This window comes from Mytilus californianus, unplaced genomic scaffold (genome assembly GCF_021869535.1).
Source record: "Mytilus californianus isolate M0D057914Y unplaced genomic scaffold, xbMytCali1.0.p SCAF_7, whole genome shotgun sequence".
NCBI classification, from domain to species: Eukaryota; Metazoa; Mollusca; class Bivalvia; order Mytilida; family Mytilidae; genus Mytilus; species Mytilus californianus.
In genome coordinates, this window is record NW_026262723.1 from 94,463,086 (window position 1) to 94,490,464 (window position 27,379).

Consider the following 27,379-nt stretch of genomic DNA (forward strand, 5'->3'; position numbering starts at 1 on the left):
CTACCACATCTATTTTTTGTACTAAACAGTTTTTCCCTGCCCCTAATAAAGCAATGAAAGGGATGATAAAGGTTCAATGAAATGTAACAAGAAAAGCATAAGATGTATCTGAAACCACAAAATAATTGAAATTACTTAATTGAACATTTTTATAGCTACACAGAAATATTCAAACTGTTCAGTAAGATGGTCAAGTTATTTCATTATCATTGAACGGATTTCATCTGGTATTTATGATAAGATTGCTGTAGAGATTTCCTATAGTAAACAGGTTTCTAACTGGCTGGTGACAGATAGTGTCTAAAAATGGGTTTAAATAGATATGTATATTCAAAATAACAGCTTTTTATCTTTTTCAGAACCCACATCTCGGAGATCCTCGAGGACCCCATCACCAATGAACAATAGTCAGACATTTGATGCCTTAGAAGGGCAGTTTACACCTGGTATGTAGTAAAAAAAAGGGGGAAGATACCCAGGGGCAATAAAAACTATAAATTAGGGGAAAAGAGACAACATGACCAAAGGAAAAATGATTTAAAGACGCAACAACAGTATTGAGTAACATGAACCCTAATTAAAAAAAAATGGGCAGACTCAGGTGTACGGGTAAGGTCAACTGTTCATGTACCATTAGTGAAACCCACAATATTTCTCTTGTTGAAGTACATTGCAGAGTCATATCATGTGATAAAGTAACATACAAAAGTGGATTGGTAAATGTCTCCTGTCTAATCATAAGACACTATTACAGCTCTTTTCATAATGCTAGCAAGACAAAGGTTTGTTTGACTTGCTTGCTTTGTTTGTATAAATGTTTGCTCAAGCATTGTAATTAAGATTGACATCTGCAAACAATATAAGTAGGCGGAGTTAAACCTGTGTATAGGTAAATTTGATTATTTGATAATGTCCAATCAAATTTAAATATAATGTATACAAGTTTAAATCCGCCTTTTTATGTTGTTTTCAGATGTCAATCTTAATTACAATGCTTGAGCAAACATTGATACAAACAAAGCAAGCAAGCCAAACAAACCTTTGTCTTGCTAGCATTATGAAAAGAGCTGTAATGGAATTTCATAAACCATCTGCATATATGAATAACTATATTTCTTAAACTTGATATTACATATGATGGTGTCAGTAAATCTTGAGAAAGGATGACTTCAACTTTCAATTACTTAGTAGTAATTTGCAGGGAACAACAATGTTATTGCTGAAATATTTTTAAAATCATGTCTTATGAAATGCATGAATATTATTTCTATATGGTTTATTCATAATTTATATCCAGTTTAGTTCAAATAAACCTTGGTTTCAGTGACATTAAGAATTTTCTTGAATCTGAGGTAATATCAAATACTTTATCTATGCTATTGATTCACACATTTATGTAAATGCATTCATTGTACATTTGATGATTTTCTCAATATCTTGGATTACAATTTCTACTTTTAAATCTCCAACTGGTGTTGTGATACACAAATGAAATACATTTTGTAATTAGATATGACCAGTTTGCCTATTGGTTGATATCACAATTATTACTATTTAGCGCCACTAGGTGAACAAGCCAAGCCAATGACACCACCTCTATCACAAGAAATTCAAGGTCGAGGAACACCACCAAAACAACCTCTTTATTCACAGGTATGATATGAAATATAGATAAGCAATATATCTTTGAGTTTGAGAGAAATTTTCTCTGTGATGTGCCTTTCCATTGTATCAGTAACTTTTATTAGGCAAGAATATGTCAATTTTAAGTTATATCACAGAATATATAATGATGAGAAAATGTTGTAGTATTAAAAAGTTTTTTTTACAGTTGTGTATAAATAGAATTTTTATTAAGAACAGAACATTGTTCCCCCTTTTCAAAGATTATGAATCAATGATATTAAGTAGATATATTTTTAACAGTTGTTGAATTTTAAGCATTGTAAATTGGATAATTATTTTATTTTATATAATGCAATTAATTGCTTATATGCGATCATAAATAGAAAAACCTAATACCTTAAATACACAAAAAAGTTTTTAAAACAATAGTAATTTGACCTAACAGAAATTCATATTAAAGTCAACATATTATTATATCCCCTACCGACGAAGTCGAAGGGGACTTTAGGTTTGCACTCTGTCTGTCCATCCGTCAGTCTGGCAAATCAGTTTTCCGCACTTTTTTCGTCATGCTTGAGGATATTGATTTGATAATTGGTGTATAGTTTTATCAAATCAAGTTCGAATTTTGTTCCGGTCTGATGATTTTGTGCAGAGTTATGGTCCTTGGACTTGGAAAATTCACTTAAATAATCAGTTTTCCACACTTTTTTTCGTCATACTTGAAGATATTGACTTGATATTTGTTATATAGTTTACACCATGACAAGTTATAGATCAAGTTAGTATTTTGTTCCAGTACAATGAACTTTTAACTGGTAGGGGACTATGTATTGCCTTGCAATACTCTCAGAATGCTTGTTATTATACAATTTTGTTATTTGCAGCCTGGTCCACCACCAAATGTGAAAAGTCCAGTTTATGGGCCTCCCCCAACAGGAATGCCTCAAAGGCCTGGTCCACCAAGTGGATCATCTCAGAATTATAGTATGGGGACAGGGCCCCCATCAGGGCCAACCAACTTTAAACCTGGTCCACCAACTGGACCTCCAAACTACAATGTTCAACCACAAGGCCCTCAACCTGGGCCAACACATAATATGTATCAGCCTCCTGGCCCACCAAGTGGACCTCAGAATTATGGAATGCCACCAACAAGTGGACAGTATGGTCAACCACCTCTACCACCAACTGGATACCAGCCAACATCTTCTGGTCCAAATACAATGCAGTCTAGGCCAGGATACCCTCCATCTAGTCAAGGATTGCCACCCCAACAACAAATGTATGGCCAACCAGGGTCACAACAGCAAGGGGATGGCTATGGTACAGGCCAATACAATAATATACCTAATATAGGAGGAATGTCTTTGACGGTAAGTTGACATATTGTATTTTAAACATTGTGTTTTGTCCATGAATTGAAGGAACGTACCATCAAATGTTTGACTATCAAATAACCAGCTTGAACATTTAGTATTGATTTAATGATAACAATCCATTGCTATCATGATGACTTGAGAGGTTCTCTGGTTTAGGATGATTTGTGAAGATCCCTTATGGTAGAATTTTCAAGTCTTAATAAATATTTAAAAGTGCCATTTACATTTTTCACAGATATGAATACATGTTTATGAGAGCCTTCTTTTCTGATGAGATTGAGAGTATAAATACAAATACAAATGCTTCATTTCATTTTACAGAATGATTCACGAGTTGTTAATTTATTACAAGAAAAACAGTTGATACCAGCTGATGGCATTGAGAACCCAAAGATAAAACTGCATAATGACTTCAAAAAAGTCAACTGTAGTCCTGAGTAAGTCATGTATCTGTATATAATTTAGAAAGCATTACAAGAATGATGATTGAGAAATAGGTATTTCTTTATAGAATAGATATGAAGAACAGTCAAATTCAAAGAGTTTGAAAATAAAATTAGAAGTGAATGTTTTCACACATAACATCAAAGGATTAAAGATATGTATAAATTAAGTTTCATAATGTAAAAAATACTCTTTAAAAGTAATGCAACTACCAATGTAATGATTACTGTTCTTCTTAACATTTAAATTTTTTAAAAAGGTCTTTTCTATGGGTTAATTAGAAAATTCGTCCTGTGATTATATAATAAAAATCTTCACAGGATATTATCTAGGAAGTTAAGTCAATCATTGGCTACTTAATTTATGATTTACATTTCGGATGTTAACATTAAATGCAAATTTTAATTTCTTTTCCAGTATCCTCAGGTGTACATTGACTTCAATTCCTCAAACATCGTCACTTTTAAACAAATCTAGGTTACCTCTGGGCATTCTTATACATCCTTTCAAAGACTTATCAGTGAGTATTCTGTTAAATCTTTTACCATTATAAGTTAACTTCCAAATCAGGAGCTGTGTTTGATTTTTCCATCATTCATCTACCCAGGAATAACAAACTATCTCTGTCAAAACAAATCTTATGGAAAGAGCATGTTTCATGTACAGAAATTTTTTGCCTACGCACCTATTTTGCAATCAAAGCTTAATGCTATTAAAATGTGTAATACATTAAATTTTTTTAATTTGGAAACTTAGTCAGTAATTTGTGTCCATACTGAATTTATATCCATTAAGATTATTACAAAGAGTACAAATATATAAACTTTATCTAAAAAAAAATATATATATATACACGATAACAATATTTTGACAGTTTGAACAGTTAGACTTTGTAGAAAATTTCTTTAGAAAAATAGCTTTGAATGTAAAGAATTAAATTTACCATTAGGAATATCTGTTTTGAACAACTACTACATATTAGTATGTTTCATTTTCAGCAACTTCCTGTTATACAATCTAATGTGATAGTACGATGTCGATCGTGTAGGACATATATCAATCCTTTTGTTTACTTTGTGGATCAGCGACGATGGAAGTGTAATCTATGTTACAGAGTTAATGAATGTATGTTATTAATTTGCATGAAATATTGCAATGCTTTGGAATGGGGAAAACTGACATTTAAGTGATTTCTAATTTTGATCCTTCGGTATATAATCACAATACCAAATGTTTAATTAGCAAATGAGACAACATAATTATTTTTTGTATACAAGAAACTCTGAGCTTAAGATGTACTTTCTTGTTTATGAAAAAAACTGTTTGAAAAATAATCTAGACCAAGATAATATTGTGTCTCTTTCTAAAGACAAAAATGAATTTAGTATTTAATGCATTTGTCTAAAGAACATGTAAAAGTTAATTTGCTAATTTTTAAAGAAGTCATTAGATTTAATGATAGAAGTCTTTGAATTTTCCATGTACCTTAAATGGACTTTGAATAAAATAGTTATGGTTAAATGTTTTATTTAGTTGTTAATTGTATGATACAAACTTACCAAAAGGCATGTTTTATAAACAAATAGTATTGAAAAAAATTATATTGTTCTGAAATCAAATGTATTTATAGTTGTGTATTATCTATATATTTATTTTAATATTAAGTACAAATCACTTTTTAGTGCCAGAAGAGTTTAATTTTGACCCTGTGACTAAGACATATGGAGAACCACAACGAAGACCTGAGATAAAGTCTGCCACTATAGAATTCATTGCTCCTTCAGAGTATATGGTAAGTTGATAACATTGGTACTGAGATTCATTAGCCGTTAACTGCTATGTTAGTACTAAATAATAATCAGATTGTAGTAAAATACAGTTATGGATACATGTCTTACTGTGGACCTTTCACTTGTGATCTGGCTGAATGTGTTGGTTTAGTATAGGATATGGTAATATATGCTGCTTTGTACCTTACAGTGATCTATAGTTGTTAACATCTATGTTATTTGATCTCTGGTGGAGAGTTGTCTCATTGGCAATTATACCACATCTTCTTATTTTTATACAACCGCAAACAAATTTTGCGGTCGTATATTGGTATGACGTTGGCGTCATCGTCGTCTTCTGAAGACACATTGGTTTTCGCACTCTAACTTTAGTTTAAGTGAATGGATCTCTATGAAATTTTACCATAAGGTTCAATACCACAAAAGGAAGGTTGGGATTGATTTTGGGGGTTATGGTACCAACAGTTAATTAGGGGCCAAAATAAGCATTTTTGTTACTTCCAGACATAACTTGTGTGTTAGTGTATGGATCTCTCTGACATTGTACCACAAGGTTCCATATCACAAAGGAAATGCTGGGATTGATTTTGGGGGTAATTGCCTCAAAATTTTAGGAATTATGGGCCAAAAAAGGGGCAAAAAACAAGCATTTTTCTAGTTTCATGACAATAACTTGTGTGTAAGTGTATGGATCTTTCTGAAATTGTACTACAAGGTTCCATATCACAAAGGGAAAGCTGGCATTGAGTTTGGAGGTAATTGCCCAAAACATTTAGGAAAAAGGGGCCAAAAATAAGCATTTTTCTAGTTTCCAGACAATAACTTGTGTTCAAGTGTATGGATCTCTCTGAAATTGTACTGCAAGGTACCATACCACTAAGGGAAGGCTGGGATTGATTTTGGGGGTAATTGCCTCAAAATTTTAGGAATTAAGGGGCAAAAAACAAGCATTTTTCTAGTTTCAGGACAATAACTTGTGTGTAAGTGTATGGATCTTTATGAAATTGTACTACAAGGTTCCATATCACAAAGGGAAAGCTGGGTTTGAGTTTGGGGGTAATTGCCTTAAACGTTTAGGAATTTGGGGCCAAAAAGGGGCCAAATAACAAGCATTTTTCTAGTTTCCAGACAATAACTTGTGTTCAAGTGTATGGATCTCTCTGAAATTGTACTGCAAGGTACCATACCACAAAAGGAAGGCTGTTATTGAGTTTTGGGGTGATGAATCATAAGGGGGTTCACAAAATTTGGGGGGGGGATCTTTTTTTTCTTTAAAATTTTCCATTTTAAATTGGTTATTTCTGATTTATATATAAAAGCAAATAATAATGATATGGTGTGAATAGGTAAATTAAAATTTTTTAAGTTCTTAGACCACATTCATTCTGTGTCAGAAACCTATGCTGTGTCAAATATTTAATTACAATCCAAATTCAGAGCTGTATCAAGCTTGAATGTTGTGTCCATACTTGCCCCAACTGTTCAGGATTCGACCTCTGCGGTCGTATCAAGCTGCGCCCCAGCGGAGCATTTTATTATATATGACATCAACAGATTATTATCACCCATGTCTATTGAAATCATAGGAACTAGAAAATGACAGTTCAATTTTGTGTTATTTATATTAGAGAAGTATTCATCACTAGATTTTCCGCAAAATAATGATGTGTAACATCAAAAATTGTTATTTTCATTGCTATTTCTGTATTTGGCCTATTTACATCTATTTTTAAAAGTACAGTAGACTGCACCTAATCAGATATCGGCTAAAAGAATATATCTGCTATTGTAATATTTTTTCAAAACACCTAACCCTTCCCTATATGTTTAAATGTTAATTGTATTGTGTTATTGAATATTGGATATAAGAATATATTGTCAAATAGGATAGGAATATTCAGGAAAATTAGTTCAAAACCATGCACAATCATATATTTTCAATATTTTTCTGACAGGAAAGGGACCCGGAAGTTACGTAATTACAATCTTGCAGTGAAGAAAATTTAGTTTTTACTTACTAAAAGGAACTATTTCTTAATAAATTGTTGTCTTTATTCATTGTCTTCCTTTGTGATGTGTATTAGATGCCCTTACAATTCAAATGGTTTAAATTTATTTATAAAATATACAAGAAAATTTTGATAAAACTCTTTAAGTCCTTACAGAATCAGAAATATAATTTAAACTGAATGTACCTCCTTCTGAATAATTTATTGCAATATACATATAAATCCCTTTTGAACTGAGAAATCTGACTTTTGTCTGGTATAATTATGTAACATGTGCATGACCACATGTCATGGACAGCATTTTCTTTTGTTTACATAATGTGAAGAAGCCTCGAGAACCATGACCTAAACATTAATAGAATCTTTAGAAAACTTGAACTTAATGCAAAAATATTTTATTAATCATGCTTATATTCATTGATAGTCAAATAAATTTGATTAATCAAATAAGATTTCAGTTTAGAAATTGTACAGAGGACATGCTGTATCTATTTATAGCCCAATTAGCTTACCTGTGATTTCACGACACACAAATGTAAATATGGATTACTTCGTTTATAAAACAAATAAAGACACAAACTATGGATGGTAGATATTTATGAACATTAACATTGCCGTGACGTACCTGAAAAAAAAACACTCCAAGCGGTCAAGGCTAGTAACATCTCAGGATTTAAGTCAACTTATTATTAAAGAATTTCAATGAATGTACATTTATAGTCTCATTCAATATATTGGGTAATGGGATATTTTTTGCTGACATTTTGAGTATCCGATTTGCCTGAGTCGACTGTAAAGCATGAGTTTTAATGATATAATTTAAAAAATTCTTGTGATTTGTAGTTGCGTCCACCCCAACCAGCAGTGTACCTGTATTTACTAGATGTGTCTTTCAATGCAATAGAAACTGGTGAGTTCTTAATCATAAATATATTTATATAAAAAGAACAATACATTGACAAGAAAAGATGTGTTTGTCTTTATCAATTGTTTTAAATGCTTTATAAATAGGGTTTTCATTGGGCTAACTGAAGAGTCTTGGTTAATTTTTTTCCCTGTTTAATGATGGAAGACAAATAACAATGAATGATTGTTAGTTACTTTAAATGGTAGCTGAAGAGATTTAGGCAAGTGAAGACAGGCTTTCTGATTGAAAAGTTAGAGAGGTATACTAAAAGGAAGGATCATTTTATATAGAGTTCAATAAGGATATATGTTATGATTGCTAATGAGATAATTATCCACCGCAGACCAAAAGAAAGGGAGGTAAACTACTATAGGGCACTCTGCAGCCATCAACAATGAGCAAAATTCATATATCAGATAGTAAGCTATAAATTGCCCTGGCATGACAAAATATGGAATTATTCAAAAGAGAATACCATCGGCCAGATTTATTCTAAAAAAAACAAACAAAAAATTATAATGCAGGCAATGTTACACAACTTGACTGATTTAAAGGAATCGGTTCAAAAGATCGTTCACATAATGGTTTAATTTTTCAGTATTAGAAAGTATAGTTTACCTCTTATAGGTGAATTGATAGGTTAAAGATAAATAGATACTATTTCTTTTACAATGTCATTTCTATTGCAGGTTATTTAAATACATTTTGTCAGACATTATTAGATGAATTAGATAAGATTCCCAGTGATTCTAGGACACAAATTGGTTTTCTGTGTTATGATTGTGCATTATATTTCTTCAACTTGGAAGAGAACTTGTCACAACCTCAGATGATGATTGTTTCTGATGTAGATGGTATGTATAATTCTCATATTGTAAAAATCAGACAGCTTGATATAGAAATAAACAATACTGCTGCACTATAGCTGAATGTCCTCTGCTGCTATGTATCTTTGAAATACGATCATCAGGTGTGAGTATGCCACAATAGGCTAAGAATAGTCAATGTTCCATATCTTCCCAAAAATTGTCAGATAGAAATGACGGGTAACGCATTGTCAAGTAGGAATGATAGCAAACCATTCCACAAATAACGCTTTCTACCCAACAGATTTAAAGAGTTGTGCTCCCAAAGTGTCATTGTTAGTATAGTAAGAAAAATTGTCAAAGCTCAATAACTCCAATGGTATGGTCATCAATACATGATGATAAACAATTCTTACAAATTTGAAAGCTTTCTGTCACACGGTCAACTGTCATGTTACACTACTTAAAAAATGGTCAAGAGAATATGATGGCAAATAATGAAAGCTTTCTAGCAAATGGTCTCTGAGTTTTACTGTGTTTAGAACAGATGGTCAGATGAAGAATCTTACTGTGTCCCCAATGGTGCATACAATGGGGACAATAATACTTCACAAAACCCAACAAAATTCAACTATGTAAATTTTTGTTATTATTGTATTAAATTAATTTAAGATGCACACTTTTTTAACTGTATCCCTGTTTTAATTTTACTTTCAGATGTTTTTCTTCCTTGTCCTGATAACTTACTAGTCAATTTACAAGAGAGTAAAGAAATGGTATCAGATTTATTAAATCAACTGCCAACTCTTTTTGAACACAACAGAGAAACAGGAAGTGCATTAGGTGCTGCACTTCAGGCTGCATATAAATTAATTGTAAGTGTGCTAGTATATAGAAAAGATTGTAGCTGTTGACTAGATCTTGTTATGTAAACATATAAGGAAGAACTGTGACAGCTGTGATCATTGATAGTAAAGTTAAATATTTATCAGAGTCAGGGTTAAATAATAGTTGCAAATCCTTTTTTTTTTTTTTAGAAAAAATATCTTTCTTCATGTCAGTTCTCACAAATTGTCCTCTTGGTGGTACTGTCCCTCCATTTTCATGGCTTTTTCATGATGCTTTGATATTCAACCTGACTTATTGTTGTTCTAATATTGTCTGGTTTTCAATTTTAGGTCTTGTGTAACTTAGTAGGAGTCCATAAGCTAAATTATTAATTTTTATGCCCCGGCCGCAGCGGAGGGGCATTAAGTGCTACTCTTGTCTGTCTGTATGTAAGTCCCAAAATAAGTTAACGTTCTTTAACTTTTGTTTGCCTCAACCAAATGTTATGAAACTTATACTAAATGCCTATTACCACAAAACTCAGATCAAGTTCAAATTTGGGTGGCATTACTTATAAAATTCTCTAGTTATGTCCCTTTATAACGTTATATGCAAGCAGGGGCCTCATCTGTGTCCCATGGACACATTCTCCATTTATTTTATCTGATTATAGGAAATCAAAACAAATTAGATAAACTTAATATTTCAACCCTAAATTACTTTTTGTAGTTTAAAATGAAATTAATGTACCAACCACTAATGATTGAATTTTGGAATTAATACTGTAAATTCAGAAATTATTGTGTGCATTTATTATTGCGATTACAGGAAAAGCTGCTTACAAATATATGTGTCACATTTCAGAATGTGAGTACTTATTATTGCGATACTCACTCAGTCGTATTATTCACAATGATAAAAACCTCATAATAAATTCTGAATTTATAATAATACTTCAAAGTTATTTACATAATATGTTAACATTTATATAAGAATAAGAATATTTTATTGAATCCAATTAAAGGGCCCATTTCCGAGCATATAAATATATATACATATAGTATTAATTATACAGTAATTATGCCCCCGCCGCTAAGGCGAAGGGGACATAAAGTGTTACCCTTGTTCGTTCGTCCCGAACGTACCCAAAATTAGTTTCTGTTCTCTAACTTTAGTTTGCCTCAACCAAATGTTTTGAAACTTACACACAATACTTATTACCACAAAACACAGATCAAGTTTGAAATTGGGTGGCGTCACTTTTACCGTTCATGTGTTATGCCCCTTTATAAACACATAAATTGCTGAATTTTTTCGTTTCCGTTCTCTAGCTTCAGTTTGCCTCAATCAAATGTTATAAAACTTATAGACAATGCTTTTTGCTACAAAACACAGATCAAATAATGCCCCTTTATAAATAGTAAAATTGCTAAATCTGTCGTTTCCATTCTCTAACTTTAGTTTGCCTCAACCAATAATATGTATGTTTAGTATATATGTTTTACATTATAGCATACAACAGGTGGTAGAGTAACAGTTGTACAGACAGTTTTGCCTACCATAGGTCCTGGTGGGCTGGAGTCAAGAGAAGATCCTAACCAAAGAACAACTAAGGTATTAAACCTACATTGATCAGATACAATTGTTATACATCTTGCAAACAAAATTCAAAAAATGTTTGTAGGTATTTAATTAATGGCTTTTAATCTTTATTTGTAAGAAATTAAAAAATCTTCCTACAGTTGAATAAGTGTTATTTAAATTTTATAAATATTGGCATGCACTATAGTAACAAATTTACAAATGTATTTTATAAAATTTAGATATTCCTGGTAAGTCATGGGGTCATTAAAGAAATGGTTCAAATTTACATATTCTTCTAATTTTTAGTATGAACTATGACACATGCTTTTATATACATATTATTTTAATAAATTATTTTCAGGTGTCTTTAACATTTATTCATCAGATCAACTGTACTGAAGGAAAAAATAGTTCTGCATGGCATTTAAATTTATGATACCAATATTGTTATGCATGACTTTTTCTCTGGAATAAACTTCCCCAGGGAAGTCATGTACATTAGAATATAGTACCAAACCAGAAAAGAACATAAATAGAACAGTCAAAACAGTCTTTGTTAACTTTGCTGGATTCAATTGCAACCCTAACCCCAGTAGAATTATAAATCATAAGTCTATTAATGAATGTTAAAGGGGAGATAACCAAATTAACTTGCTCTAATATTGCAATATGTGGTATTAGTCTCATGTAAGCTCTGGGGTATCCCACTGTTCTAGTTTATTATTATATTGGTTTTGTTTTTCGTTATTACTTGATATATTCTTAACATAAAGAATAATTATGTTAATAATTGTTTTATTGTTTTCCAGAATGTAACTAATCTAGGACCCGCTACAGATTTTTATAAGAAATTGGCATTAGATTGTTCAGCACAGCAAGTAGCCGTTGATCTGTTTATGTTAAATGGTCAATATGCAGATATTAGTTCTATTTGTAAGTTAACATTATGGGGTACTTCCCTGATAATTTCTAGACACAGTATTTCTTACTATATAAGTATTTGGTATAAAAAGATATGAAGTTAAGTCTGCCTGATTGCTAAGTGATCTTTGTTTACTTCTTACTGAAAACCAATTTTGTCATTATTAGCCATTCAAATCATAGGACAGGTAACATGAGGATGACAGAAAAACCTGTTTAACAGTCTGTTTGTATATAAACACTACCTAAGAAAGAATTCCTAATTAAAATAAGAAGATGTGGTATGATTGCCAATGAGACAACTTTCCTTTAGTGATTAAATGGCATAAAAGTTAACAATTATAGATCACTGTACAGCCTTCATCCATGCTCACCTATGAAATAAGCAAACTTAAGATTTGTGCACCAAGTGCACACTCAGATAATTTAAATGTTACATGAATAATAGTCTAGGAAAAAATATGCATAAACAACTTAATACCATACTGAAAATCATCATGATGACAGAAAATATACCAATATTTAATGAAAAACTTGCTTAATGGACAACAATGCATAGAAAAGAATAGAAATTGAGATAGATTTGATATCTAAGAAGAAGTGACAGAAACAACAGGTTTACTTGACTAGAAAGGCCATTTTGATTATTTCCTTGTATTTTACTAAAGTGTTGCTTCAAATACAACCATCTCCCTTCCTTTCCATGGAGATTAACAAACCGTTGTAAAGTTCTAAATTTTAAAAGGTTTGACATTAAAACTGTTCATATAGACAAACAAATGTCCAATGTCCAAAAGAAAAAAAGGTTAAAAAAAATGTATTTTATAATAGTATGTGTGTTACTTTCAGCATGTATATCGTATGTGTGTTACTTTCAGCATGTATATCATATGTGTGTTACTTTCAGCATGTATATCATATGTGTGTTACTTTCAGCATGTATATCATATGTGTGTTACTTTCAGCATGTATATCAAAGTATTCTGGTGGTTGTATACACTATTTCCCATCATTCCATTCTGTGAAGAACCCATCATTAACAGAGAAGTTTGAAACAGATCTAAGACGATATCTCACAAGGAAGATTGGTTTTGAAGCTGTTATGAGAATAAGATGCACTAAAGGTAAATCTTTTATCTGAACTTATTCACATACAAAATTTTAACTTGAGATGTAAAATATATTTTTTGTTTCTCAGAGGTGAAATTCATTATAAAATTGAAATGTATGGTCTCATTCTAAACAATATAAGAAAACAAGAAGAAGATTATATTCTAAGTAAATGTAAATTTTTACTAAAGATTGCAGATAACTTTACAAGAACTAAAATATGAAGGACAATACAGGGATGGGATGAGTATTAAGACATTGAAATGAAATGGCATATCATACTTATTTTCTTTATCTTTATGTCCTAGTCAAATATTTTCCATAGTTTGGGTTGTATTAAATAATTAAAACAATTTATATTTTAGGTTTGAGTATCCATACTTTCCATGGGAACTTTTTTGTACGATCAACAGATTTACTATCATTACCCAACATCAATCCTGATGCAGGGTTTGGTATGCAGATGTCCATAGAAGATTCATTGACAGAAAATAGTGTTGTATGCTTCCAGGCAGCTTTATTGTATACATCTAGTAAAGGTATGATATGGGAACCATAGGAAAGATGCAAGAAATATTTATTACACCACACCTTTTGGGGTGTAAACATTCTTATGTTCCTGTTACAATTTTTGACACCTTTGTAAGAATTTTTAGGAAATAATTTTATTTAATTTAACAACAAAATTTCATAAATTCAAACAATTTTTCACTTTGAACAAAAATATTGCAGACAATGACCTGTACCCTTATAGTTGTTAAGGTGAAAATAAGGATTTATTTTTACAAAAGTAGAAAATTAATTTCTAATGGAAAAAATGCTTCAGAATACTTCACTCTCTTCTTTAAAAGTTGGTATTACAAGTAAGTAATTACTTGCACTTTTTCTTTAAACTCTCTTTAATCACACAAGAATATATAGCAGAACCCATTATATAAAAAATTAAATACACTAGTTCTGTTCGAGTTTCTTAAAAAAAAGTTGTTAAGAGTATGATAGAAATGGAAAGTGTCAGATTGATATTGATATTTGATATATATAAAAAATTATTGTGAGCTGTTGCTATCATTTGCTTTCCATTGTTATTCTTAAATTTGTATTATCAAATTATATCTGATGACCAATCATTCCCTCCATTTATTGAATAGAAAAATGGGTAAAATAAAAAAATAATTCATAATTGATGTCAGTTGTGTAGTAAAAGTCCTTTGGAGTCAGTATTTAAATTTCATAACACATTTTCTTTTAGGAGAAAGAAGAATACGTGTACATACCATGTGCCTTCCCGTTACAAATCAGTTAAGTGATATTTATGCTGGGGCTGATCAACAAGCAATTATTGGATTACTGGCAAAAATGGGTAAGTGTGGCAAAACAAGGTATTAAAAATTTAACTGCCAATAAAATTTGTAATGAAAATTAGAAATAAGGACACTTACAGTTTGCAATTGAGTGTGGATTAACAGTTCAAATGAACTATCAGGTATTGTTGTATAAGAAGAAACAAACTTTTTTACTCTGGAATTCTATGGTTTCTCAATTATAACTTTATTATCTTTGAAATATTAACACCTATTGAGAAATAAAGGATAATTGTTTATCAGTGTTATCACTTTTTCTACCATTTTCTATATAAGGAAATGCCTGTACCAAGTCAAGAATATGACAGTAGTTTTCCATTCGTTTGATGTATTTGAGCTTGTGATTTTGCCATTTGATAAGGGACTTTCCGATATTTTTGTTATTTTACTTTTCATCATTAATTGGTTATGATCTGTGAAATTTGTAAACAAGAATGTAAAAACAATGTAAACAAGAATGAGAAGACAAAAAATTGTAAACAAGAATGTAAAAACAAAAATTTGTAAACATGAATGTAAAAACAAAAATTTCAAAAAATGAACATATCCTTTTACAGGTGCAGACAGAAGTGTAACGGCTTCATTACCTGATGCCAGAGAAGCCATGTTAAATGCTTCTGTAGATTCATTATCAGCTTTTGGTAGTACATTACCGTCTTCACAGAGAGTAGGCAGTTTACCGATCTGTTACTCTCTTAGATTATTACCAATGTTAATCTCAGCTATGTGTAAATTTGTAAGTGAATGTATATGTGTGTAGGGTTAAATTAGTTTTGTTGTGGGGAAATATTTTTTATTTGGAGTTACATTAGTTTTGTTTTGGGGAAATATTTTCTTGATCAAGTCAGTATTTTTAAATGACTTTACATATAGTACCTTGTAGTAACGAATTTGGATATTTTGTTTATTTTAGTGCACAGAAAGTATACTCTATTACAGGCAACAAAAATTAAGTTTTAAAAATTTATATTTTGAGGGTTACATAAAAATCATTGTGCAATGTATACATAGTAGGGATGTCAACTCGGTGAACAATTACTAATTGAGTACTTGTTGGTTTTATCCAGCAATACTCGAGAATTCGCTCGGGAATATATCTACAACATGGAAACACAAAAAAATCGTATTTTACATTCTGTGATTTGTTGTTCAACGGATGAAAAACCATCTTCATAAGTATCTGGGACAAGGAATTACACAGCATGATTAATAGCTCATTACCTACAAGTACTAATTAAGTAAAAAAAACAATATAATTTAATGAATACCTATTTATAAATTATGACAAGGAAAAACCATATCAAACAATAGTATTTGGTAATCGTTAAGAAAACAAATTTGTTTACATAGGCGTAAGAATTAGAAGTTTAACTATTCACTGAGGGTCACCAGAGGATGCAACAAATTTATTTTATTTGGAAACATTTTCTTGTCAACTATTACTATTATTGGGGACAGTCGGTTTTGCAACTTTGTAATTTACAGTCTTGCAGACGAAAATATTTGCTCTGACGGTTCCTATGTGACGGAATGGCTAAGACATGTTTTGTTTAAAGTGTAAGCCTAGGTATAGCCCACGTATTTTCGGAGGCATTTTAAATGACAATTTAGCACAAGCATTCGAAACTAAATGTATTTAATTTACTAGTATGACTAATCAGTGATGCCTATTTAATTTTCCGTAAGAGGTTCTAAGAAGATATATTTTATATAAAGAAGACAGCAATATTCTAACAGGAAACCGATTAGTTGAGTATAGTTTTGGTATTCAATACTCGGTACTACCGAGTGATACTCGAATACTCAAGTACTTGTTGACATCCCTAATACTTAGTCATATCAAATTGCTTAGATAAATTGAAATCTTTTTAGTAGCTTAACCTCTCATGTAGTACTTGATAATGATAATCAGTAAATATTTTCAAATATAGTTCACTTAACTGCATTTTACGATCCAAGCAGAGGAGTCCAATTATCAGTTTTGCTCTTTTTACATTTCAGACTGCCTTTAGATTTGGTACGACTACCAGACTAGATGATAGAGTATTTGCCATGCAGCAGTGTAAAAGTTTACCTATACAGTATCTTATACAGAGTATTTACCCTCACTTATATCCTATACACAAACTAGGTGAAACAGTAAGTATAAAGTTAACATGTACATCAATATATATCTAAAATACAAACATGAAATTTATAAAGCAGTTATCATTTGGTAGAAGTGAGCATAGCTATATTGTTAAAAGTGATATGTGGTTTGTACACTAATGAGTCAGTGAATACCAAATTTATGTCAATTGATCAGAAGTATTGCATTGAATATTCTGCTGTTGTTAATATGATTGCCTCTGTATAAACCAAGTGTTCTTAACTATGGTTTAAAGGTGATATGGAGATTTATGTACATTTAATTCATTAAAAGCTTGGTTTGCTTACTTATGTTAGTTAGAGTAGACTAATTCATTAACACTTACAAAAATGTACTTCATTATGTCTCAGAAAAGTGTTGTTTTTATGTAGGGATATTAGAATAAAAACTCAGAAGTATCAAACTTTGACAATTATTAATTGCTTTCATCAATTTCGATCTGCATAATGTGAAATAAATAACTTCCAATTTTGAAGGGAAAAAAAAAACTCTGATTTTTAAACATTTCTACCTATTTTTTTCAGTCGGTAATGGCAAAGAATAATACAGAGATTCCACAGACCATTAGACTTCATCTGTCTTCAGCCAATATTGACCGTCAAGGAGTATATCTGCTAGATGCATATGATCATATGTACTTTTATGTAGGAAGTGCTGTTGGTGACCAGTTCTGTCAAGACGTATTAGATGTTCCTAATTTTATGTCAATACCTGAAGGAATGGTAGGACTGCACTTTGTTTATCCTAAGTTGATCCAAGCTTATTCAATAATATATATTATATTGCAGCAAAGTTCAAAGTTCTGAATTCTGGCAAGAATATTTCCTAGCTGCTAAATCTATCCTTACAAAAACATTCAAAGCAAACACAAGTAATAATCTGGATAATTACTAAATTGGTAATACAACACAAGATTTTCGTTAAGGCAAAGATATTTTGCCTGTACATATATTGATGGATTATTTGTTACTTAATATCCATTGTTTAATATTTCATGCATATTCAGGACAATGCTTGCACATATGCAAGTGAATCAAATTAGAGGTTTCAGTAAAAAAAGAATACATCTCATCAAATTTTCTTTCAATTATTATTTTTTATTTAGATTTAATTGACTTTTACCTCAATAAGGTTTTAATGTAAACATATTCTTTGCAAATCTACAAAACACATGTGGTCTGTTCATTGTCTCCAATTAAGTTTAATTGCATTACTGTCCTAAATTTGCTATTGACCAAAATGGAAAATCTTTATTTTTTCTCTGCAGTGATAAATTCTGTCATAATATGTATTTATAAGAATTTGTTATGTTTGAAAATTTAAATTTTTTTTTTTTTTTTATTCTCCGTTTTCAGTATCATCAAATCGACTTTATTTGTAGTTAAGAATTTATGTCTGTAAATAAAGACTTGAATTACAGAATACAAAGATTTTCTATTGAAGTTTATTAATGTATATAGACCATAGTATTAAGTTCAAGAAAATCTGTTTGTATTTACAAGCCCAGAATACTGTATATCAGGTTATTTTTACATTGGGATTTGTTTGTGGTTTGAGCCATTGAAGGGACAATAAATTAATCACTGTGTTCATTATTTGTGTTTCCCAACCTTTTAAAGTGCTGTTGAAATGATAGTGAAATGTTTGCTCAGGATTAATTTCACAGTCAAATGCCAACCACAAACATAGTCAATATTACGCTAAATTTTCCAGCTATACGGTAGTTATGACAAAGTAGTGTATAAGTATGCCATCTTCCTAAGGAGGTGAATACTTCAAATGATTTGAATTATAATTTTTTACAGATTGATTTACCAGAATTAGAAAACCCCACATCAGAAAATGTTAGAGCATTTGTAAATTATTTATTGGATAATCGACCAAATGGATCAACGTTTTATGTTGTAAGGTATGTAGACATTTTAAAATATGGTTAAAAGGATGTTTATGTGCTTAGTGATTCTGAGATTAGTGTCTGTAAATCTGAAGTTGTCAATCCATAGCATGCTAACATATTCCATCCTGAGAAGCTTCTATGAATGATATTACAGTAAGGAATAGACAAAATAGTTAAAACTGTTTATAACCAAAAACTGAAAATTTTGAATTTTGAAGCCTTGCCTGTCAAGTAAAAAATGGGACTAAAAAGGGTCCAAAAACAGTATTTCGTTATTTTTATATTCCTCTCATTTTAAAAGGGTCACATTTGGGGTTAAAAAAAAAAGAAAATGTTGTGAATAAGACACTTTATTATATACCAAAAACAGATATTAATGAAAATAAAAATAATTATACCTTCTTTTATTATTTTTCAGAGAAGACAGTAAACTACGTATGGAATTTTTTCAATATATGGTTGAAGATCGGACTGAATCGTCAATGTCATATTATGAATTTTTACAGCATTTGCAAAAACAAGTCAAAAGCTGATTTTGTGATAAATAGTGCTTTTAATTTATTGAACAGCGATATTTCTATAAAAAGAAATGTCATTTTAAAGATGAAAGTACAGTCTCACAAGGCATACAGTGTTAATTTTCAGACATGGAAGATTTTCAGATGGGTAAATGGAAAAGTGATTAAAAGTTTCATGTATTATTACCCAAGTGCTTGCCACAGAATTAGAAGTTGTGTGAAATTTGAAAATAACAAACATAGCGATTCTATTATTTAATGTGAGACAAAATTTGAAAAAGTTAATTCTATTGTATCGAACAATGCAGAATGGAAGTTGAGCCAAAAATCATTATTTTATTCAGCATATATATGTGAATTTCAAATATGCTGTTGTTGAACAACTGTAAACATTTGTTGCAGATAGCTTTTATTTTGTCCAACAGATGAGTTAAAATTTATTTTGAAAATGTTAGATTATTAAAGTCTGTGTAATGTTGAAAGATTTCACTATTAAGATTTAATCAGTCAACAAATTGTCATGAATAAACTTGAATTGGTAACTGAAAAATATGATACATTAATTGATATATTTTCAAGATGAAGATGAATAGCTTAGGATGTGATAAAAGTTGCAACCAGAAGTTGGCATGACTGTGTATAAATATCTTGGTGCCAACATTTAAGGATGCAATTATTCATTTGTTGATTGTTGTAGTTTGATGTTTTGTCTCATGTTGTTGTTTTATTTTTATGCTTATTTAATGGTATCTATTGATAATATAATTCCTATTTGAAGTTTTTATAAAAAATTCATGGGAATATTTACAATAGTTCATTATTTTTTTCATTTTGCACTATCGATAAGGCCAGTTTTATAATAATTTTTGTGATGCATAACTGACCCAACATACTGTTTTCTTGACTCGTAGTAAATGAAAATGTCATTTCCTGTGGGTGTTGATCAGTTTTGATTGGGCAAACAAAATATATGTTTAACCATCTATTTTTAGAGGCTCCAGGATTTACTTAGCATAAGAATAAAATTTTATCAAGTTTTCAGTAGCGTTTAATATATAACACTGAAATTTAGATCAAATGGAATTTGATGACAGCCAATTAATGAACATCAAAATATTCTTGCTTTGCTATGTATTCCAGGCGGTGGTGGTGCATGTACATCGTCTTTCAGTTTCAGGTTTTGTGGAAATTGTGTATATTCAGGCATTTTACTATTGTACCATCCTGTGACCTTCAAATTAGATAGGGCTTGTTAAAATTTCATATTTTCTTAAAGACAAACTTTAGGAATACCAACTAAGGGAAATAACTCATCATAAATGGGTTAAGCTTGCAAAGGACATGGAGGACCTTTTTTTCTCTAGGAAAATGTTTATTCACTCTGTGGAGAAATTTTAAATTTGGAATTTATGTTCAAGATTAAGGGAAGGTAAAATATTATTTGGACTTTTATTCATTTTTGAAAATTTGATTGTGAAATGTACTGTAATTATTTCCCTTTGTCATTACATTCAAATTATCTGTGTTTTCTTGGTTTTTGTATGCATGATCAAAACTCAAACAGAATAACTCATGATATTTGATTGTCAAGTTTTTACATCAACACACTACACACTTTCATGACTTGTACGACTTTCATGGAATACTTGTAATTTAAAACTACTTTCATGGAATACATTGTAATTTAAAACTTTTTCCTCAGTGATCTCAGCTCCACTATTATTTTGTGTTCTTTGTATATTGCTCATACTTTTATTACAGTCATAGTCAGTATATTATTACATAGGGTTGTAACTCTTTTAGAAAATTTATCTTGAATCTGCTAGCTTATGTATATTTAACCAGCCCCCCTTTATGACCCATATTTTTGCAAGTTGGTCACTAAGATTTAACATCAGTTAAGATTTGGCATGAGAAATGCTGAATTTGAAGGTCCCAAAATTCTGTTGTTATGCACTGTAATGTTGATTATGTTAATTAAATCAGTATAAAAGTCGGATGTATTAGTGACAGCTACTTAATGTTTGATATTATTTGACAATTTCTGAAAGCTGTCTTAAGATAGTACAATGTTTGCTAAAAAATCTACTTTATACTGGAAATTTAATTGAAAAGAAATATATTTTACTGGCGTTTCATTTAATAAAAATACAAAGTGATTGTTATATGATGGTAGTGTATTTACCATTATATACCTAATTTTATTTAATTTTTAAAGGATTGTAATGTTGGAAAATTTAACTCAAAACAATGAATTTTAAAGTTGTTTTATATAAACATATATGTATACATTTGCATATTAAAATTCGAGATAAATATATTGTAATGAAATTAGAATACAGTGTTCTCCCCCAGAAGACAAATATCAGATATAGTAATCCTCCAATGAACTTGCTGGATTGGATTCCTTTCAGCAGAATAGCATAACCCAGTCTAGTGATGAATTTGAACTGATTTAATTTTCTTATTTTTTTTAAACATTACCCTGACTGATTTCTGTTGCAACACAAGTTAAATATATAATGTTAGAAAATATTTCCATCCATTATCATTATGTACTTCTAAGCTTCTTGTGTTACTCCATTTTACTCATTGAAACTCAGTTCATCTAGACTAGATTTAAACAATCCATTTTACTCATTGAAACTCAGTTGATCTAGATTTAAACAATCCATTTTACTCATTGAAACTCAGTTCATCTAGACTAGATTTAAACAATTATCTTAAAATATTGGAGCTTAATTTCTATCACAAAAGTTTTATCATTAAAAGATATTTAACAGAACATGAGCACATCAAGATTAACTGATAAAATTATGAGTACTGTGGATTCATTATTATTTGTGGGATCCCAATTTTTACAGGTAGACCACGAATTTAAATGTTCAACAAACTATAAATTTTATTTTGGCTTTTTTGCAAACTTTTATTACAAAGGCACAAGTTGAATATCCACAAAACTTCCTCAATCCACTAAAATTGGTACCCACGAAATTAAATGAATCAACAGTATTTGTTTACCCTTCTGCACACTTTAAACTTACATTTACAATTTAATAGCAAGTAAAATTGGATTGTGCAAGTTTTTGTCACCAGGAGATAAATCATTCAAAATTTCTCTAGGAGTTGGTTAATCCACTAGATGAATTGGGGAAAATTTTCATTGGGTCTGCTAATTTAATTTATTTTACATCAAACAAAGCTGTTCCTATTCCCAATATATCATTCTACACTATTATTTAGAAAATTATCATTTGTAATGAAATCATTTTGAAATGTTCTTCATCCCTTTTTTGTTGACTTAATAACCAGGCACACATTTGTTACATGTAATACATGTAGAAAATTCTTGTTTATAATGTACACTTAAAAGATTTTCAGAATTGTAATATATTTTAAGAGTACTTGATAAGGATGTTTCTGTTGTATAGTTGATAAACTAAACAGATACTTTGACGAATGATTGATAGAAAGGTATTTAAGGTGAATGTGGTGCTTTATTGTGTACTACGGTATGTTTTATCAACAATTATTGTAGATTTCATGCAAAGTTGTAAAATACCTGTTCATAAAATAAATTATCCTATTATATGCATCTTCTGATTTTTTGTCATTCATATATCATTCATTTTTAGCTCACTCTGCCCAAATAGCCATGTAAGCTTTTCTCATCACTTGGCCACCATTTTCTTACAACCATCATTGTTTGTTTACCTTTAGAAAAATATTCTCTTCTATAACTAATGGGCCAATTGGATCCTAACTAGACCACAATCTTGTGGTTTCTAGTTTAAACAAGACCATTACGGGGTCTGACCTGCGTCGACGCATGAAATTGATTGAGGTAATATGTATACTGGAGCATAACTGATCATTCCCTTTCACTAATGCCAAAAAAAATTTTCCTTGTACAATGATTGTTGTAAAATTTCAAACTATCAGCAAACAGGAAGTGGCTACATGGCAGATATAAAAAAAACTGCTTACTGGCTACAACTTATCATTATAAAGCTGCAGAATAAATATAACACTGAAGTCAAGAAAACTTTGACTATGTTGTCTTTCGGATGGGTGGAGTTGAGCGATTACTAGACCTGCTTCCACCTTCACCTTAAGCTGCACCGAGATCTAGGGACATTATGAAAGTCCTTGTCTTTATTCCTTTTTCCTCTAAGATCACATGTCTCAAAGTGTTAAAGTCTTTATTTAATTTTGACCTATTGTAGCTTTTTATACGACCGCAAAAAAATTTTTGTGGTCGTATATTGGTATGACGTTGGCGTCGTCGTCGTCGTCGTCGTCGTCGTCGTCCGGCGTCGTCGTCGTCGTCGTCCAGCGTCGTCGTCCGAATACACATTAGTTTTCGCACTCTAAATTTAGTTTAAGTGAATGAATCTCAATGAAATTTTACCATAAGGTTCAATACCACAAAAGGAAGGTGGGGATTGATTTTGGGGGTTATGGTACCCACAGTTAAGGAAAAAGGGGCCAAAAATAAGCATTTTTGTAACTTCCAGACATAACTTGTGTGTAAGTGTATGGATCTCTCTGACATTGTACCACAAGGTTCCATATCACAAAGGGAATGCTGGGATTGATTTTGGGGGTAATTGCCTCCAAATTTTAGGAATAAGGGGCCAAAAAGGGGCAAAAAACAAGCATTTTTCTAGTTTCAAGACAATAACTTGTGTGTAAGTGTATGGATCTCTCTGACATTGTATCACAAGGTTCCATATCACAAAGGGAATGCTGGGATTGATTTTGGGGGTAATTGCCTCCATATTTTAGGAATTAGGGGCCAAAAAGGGGCGAAAAACAAGCATTTTTCTAGTTTCATGACAATCACTTGTGTGTAAGTGTATGGATCTTTATGAAATTGTACTACAAGGTTCCATATCACAAAGGGAAAGCATGAATTGAGTTTGGGGGTAATTGCCCAAAAAGTTTAGGAATAAGGGGCCAAAAAGGGGCCAAAAATAAGCATTTTTCTAGTTTCCAGACAATAACTTGTGTTCAAATGTATGGATCTCTCTGAAATTGTACTGCAAGGTACCATACCTCAAAGGGAAGGCTGGGATTGATTTTTGGGGGTAATTCCCTCAAAATTTTAGTAATTAGGGGCCATAAAAGGGCAAAAAACAAGCATTTTTCTAGTTTCAGGACAATAACTTGTGTGTAAGTGTATGGATCTTTATGAAATTGTACTGCAAGGTTCCATATCACAAAGGGAAAGCTGGGTTTGAGTTTGGGGGTAATTGCCCTAAACGTTTAGGAATTTGGGGCCAAAAAACAAGCATTTTTCTAGTTTCAAGACAATAACTTGTGTTCAAGTGTATGGATCTCTCTGAAATTGTACTGCATGGTACCATACCACAAAGGGAAAGCTGGGATTGAGTTTGGGCCAATGGGGTGATGAATCATAAGGGGGTTCAAAAAAATTTGGGGGATTTTTTTTTCTTTTTTTCATACATGTAAACCTCCCGACGGTAGTACAATAATCCCGTTTTCAGGGGTCTCCTCCCGACCTCGCGTTGAAGAGAAAAAAATCCTGTGTATGAAATCTGCCCAACATATCATCTCAGACATCTGGTGTACCCGTATGAAAATTTCAACAGGAGTTCAACTGGACTCCAGCTGGACTTGAGACGTATTCCAGTCTGACTTTGAAAAGTACAGTCTGACATGAGCCGTACACGTACTTTTTCTTATACTTGGGTTATTTGCCAGCCGGTATTTTCTTAAAAGTCCAACCGCACTTTTTGTAATGCTGACAAGAAAATAAACACGGCTGGACTTTTGAGGAAATTTATTCCTTTCTGTAAAATGATCAGCAGGATTTTTGTCTTAGAAAATTTTACATTCATTTATGAGCAGGAATTTAGACTTAGAAAATTCTTTAACATCAATTAGAAACTTGAGCCATATAACAGTGATTTAATAGCAGTTAGTCTTGTAGAAATGTGCCATCTGTTTTCAATTAACCTCAGTCTGGACAGGTCACAGGAAGTACTATCTCCACAGAGATTGAGGCCATATGTAGGAGAACACATTTCGAAATACATATTTCTGCAATTACTATCACTTTTATTAAAAATTTCATAATTAAACAAATTAATAATTGATTTTCTTTTTTTTTTAATATATCACATATTAAAAATTAAGGCACATGCAATTAGTCATAAGAGGAACATTTAAAACAACTCCTCAAACAACCTCATGTATTGCAATACAACACAATTTGATTTTGGAATAAACAGGAAGATATGCTTCTTTCTTGAACAAAATGAGAATTTTACATAATTGTGTGTAAAGCAAATGTTTGGAAGTAGTTCTTTTCACATTAAATAGAGAAGATGGATCCTTCTGACTGGCATCAATGACAAAATTATTTAGGAAGATTGTTGTTTGCATGTGTTTTGGATTGCATATTCTGGTAAGTACAATAAATTGAATTCCACCATTTTGGTGGTATTATCTGATATGCTCTTTTTATTCAAAATATAAATAGAATAATTACAATATTATAAATAGCTTAATTCTTATTTTTGAAGAGTCAAAAGAATAAAAAAACCTACATCAAATATTTATATTCATGCAATAATTTTCATCTTGTCTGTTATGTCACTGTCACTTCCTGTTTTGAATTGTTAACAGGTTTTGTAAAAAAATGTATTGTTATATTTTTTATTCCCTCTGTATTAAGGAATGGTTATTATTTGAGTTGTTTTGAAAGTTTTTTAATTTCTACACTTTAAGTGATTTTCAAAGCCAACTTTATTTTATTTTTAGCCACTTTAAAATTATTTAGGCTATTATAACCACAAATTATTAGAAGTTAGCATTTAGCTTCTCAGTTCCCCATTTCTTGGATTTGCCAGTAAGACAGTACAAAAAAGAAAAAGAAATAACCAGTATATATGCATAATGTCATCTGTTGTTTTTGTATTTTCAGATTATAGCAAGGGATGCATGATGCAAATTAAATCAGAAGAACCAACCATCTGAAGAAAAACTGAGCAGTGGCGGATCCAGGGGGAGGGTTCCGGGGGTTGGACCACCCCCCCCCCCCCCCTTTATCCTCAGTTAGGAACCCCTCTTTTGAAAATGGCAGGATTTGCCCCTGCTGAGATCATCTTTAAAAGTCAAACCGCACTTTTTGAAGTCCAGCTGGACTTTTTAAAGTTCAGCCGTACTTTGTAAAGTCCGGCTGAACTTTATAGAGTCCATATTTTTGCCATAAATGCCGGCTGGATTTTTATTCAGACGTACTTTTATTAAAGTCCAGCTGGACTTTATGAACCGGACTCCTGCTAATTTAAATATTTCGAGCCGGTTTACGGCTAATTTCGCTGAAAGTCCAGCCGGGGTATCTATTATAAGCAATTCAAAGAAAAGTCCAAATGAATATTATAAGTACGGTTCTCAGTACGGCTACAGTACGGCTACTGTCCGGCTGGAGTACGTGTCATGTTTTTCGTACGGGTAACTGACATCACCTGAAGTTATATTTTACCTGTAAATCAATTAACATGCATAATTATATGGCTTCACTTGTCAGCTTGGGTGTCAAACATTCTGGTAATCAACGATTTTTACCTCAGGCTAACTGCCGTTGTGTAATAAAAACTTTGTGTATTTATTGGGTTACTTCCCCTGATTTATCCTGTTTTAAGTTACTTTCCTTTAAATAATGTAAATTTTTAAAAGAATATAAATAAAATATAAATTGAACAAATAATCATAAAAGGATGGTAATTAAATGATTTTAAATGTCTTAGGACAAATCAAAAAATAATAATTTGAAAATTATTTGAGGGTTCTATACTTTCTTTCAAGGCTTAAATTGAATTCATATAATAACTATGACCCATGTTCTAAATTTAAATGAGTTTCTGATTATTCAAATAAAATCTAACTGCAAATGCAGATTGGTAAACAAATGATCTAATTGCAATGTTTGTCCTATAGAATAATGATATAAAAGATATGAATTGTAAAATTTAAAGAACATACTAAAAAAAAAGAATATTAGATTGAACATGTAGAA

General features: G+C 31.1%; 1 protein-coding gene across 3 annotated transcripts in view; it reads left to right on the forward strand.

Moving 5' to 3' along the window:
• The window catches only part of LOC127708650 (protein transport protein Sec24A-like), a 29,394-nt gene extending 6,471 nt beyond the window's left edge, over nucleotides 1-22,923 (forward strand). For all 3 annotated transcript variants that reach the window (XM_052213706.1, XM_052213708.1, XM_052213707.1), the window contains 20 exons: nucleotides 360-446; nucleotides 1,559-1,653; nucleotides 2,514-3,002; nucleotides 3,330-3,445; nucleotides 3,870-3,972; nucleotides 4,451-4,577; nucleotides 5,135-5,244; nucleotides 8,095-8,161; nucleotides 8,848-9,012; nucleotides 9,682-9,839; nucleotides 11,305-11,406; nucleotides 12,186-12,309; nucleotides 13,263-13,421; nucleotides 13,773-13,946; nucleotides 14,657-14,767; nucleotides 15,326-15,504; nucleotides 16,770-16,907; nucleotides 17,442-17,639; nucleotides 18,723-18,826; nucleotides 19,233-22,923. In XM_052213706.1, coding sequence (XP_052069666.1) covers nucleotides 360-446; nucleotides 1,559-1,653; nucleotides 2,514-3,002; nucleotides 3,330-3,445; nucleotides 3,870-3,972; nucleotides 4,451-4,577; nucleotides 5,135-5,244; nucleotides 8,095-8,161; nucleotides 8,848-9,012; nucleotides 9,682-9,839; nucleotides 11,305-11,406; nucleotides 12,186-12,309; nucleotides 13,263-13,421; nucleotides 13,773-13,946; nucleotides 14,657-14,767; nucleotides 15,326-15,504; nucleotides 16,770-16,907; nucleotides 17,442-17,639; nucleotides 18,723-18,826; nucleotides 19,233-19,347 — 2,921 coding nt within the window. In that variant the 3' untranslated portion in view covers nucleotides 19,348-22,923. The remainder of the gene's footprint in view (nucleotides 1-359; nucleotides 447-1,558; nucleotides 1,654-2,513; nucleotides 3,003-3,329; nucleotides 3,446-3,869; nucleotides 3,973-4,450; nucleotides 4,578-5,134; nucleotides 5,245-8,094; nucleotides 8,162-8,847; nucleotides 9,013-9,681; nucleotides 9,840-11,304; nucleotides 11,407-12,185; nucleotides 12,310-13,262; nucleotides 13,422-13,772; nucleotides 13,947-14,656; nucleotides 14,768-15,325; nucleotides 15,505-16,769; nucleotides 16,908-17,441; nucleotides 17,640-18,722; nucleotides 18,827-19,232) is intronic.
• The last annotated feature ends 4,456 nt before the right edge of the window (nucleotides 22,924-27,379 follow it).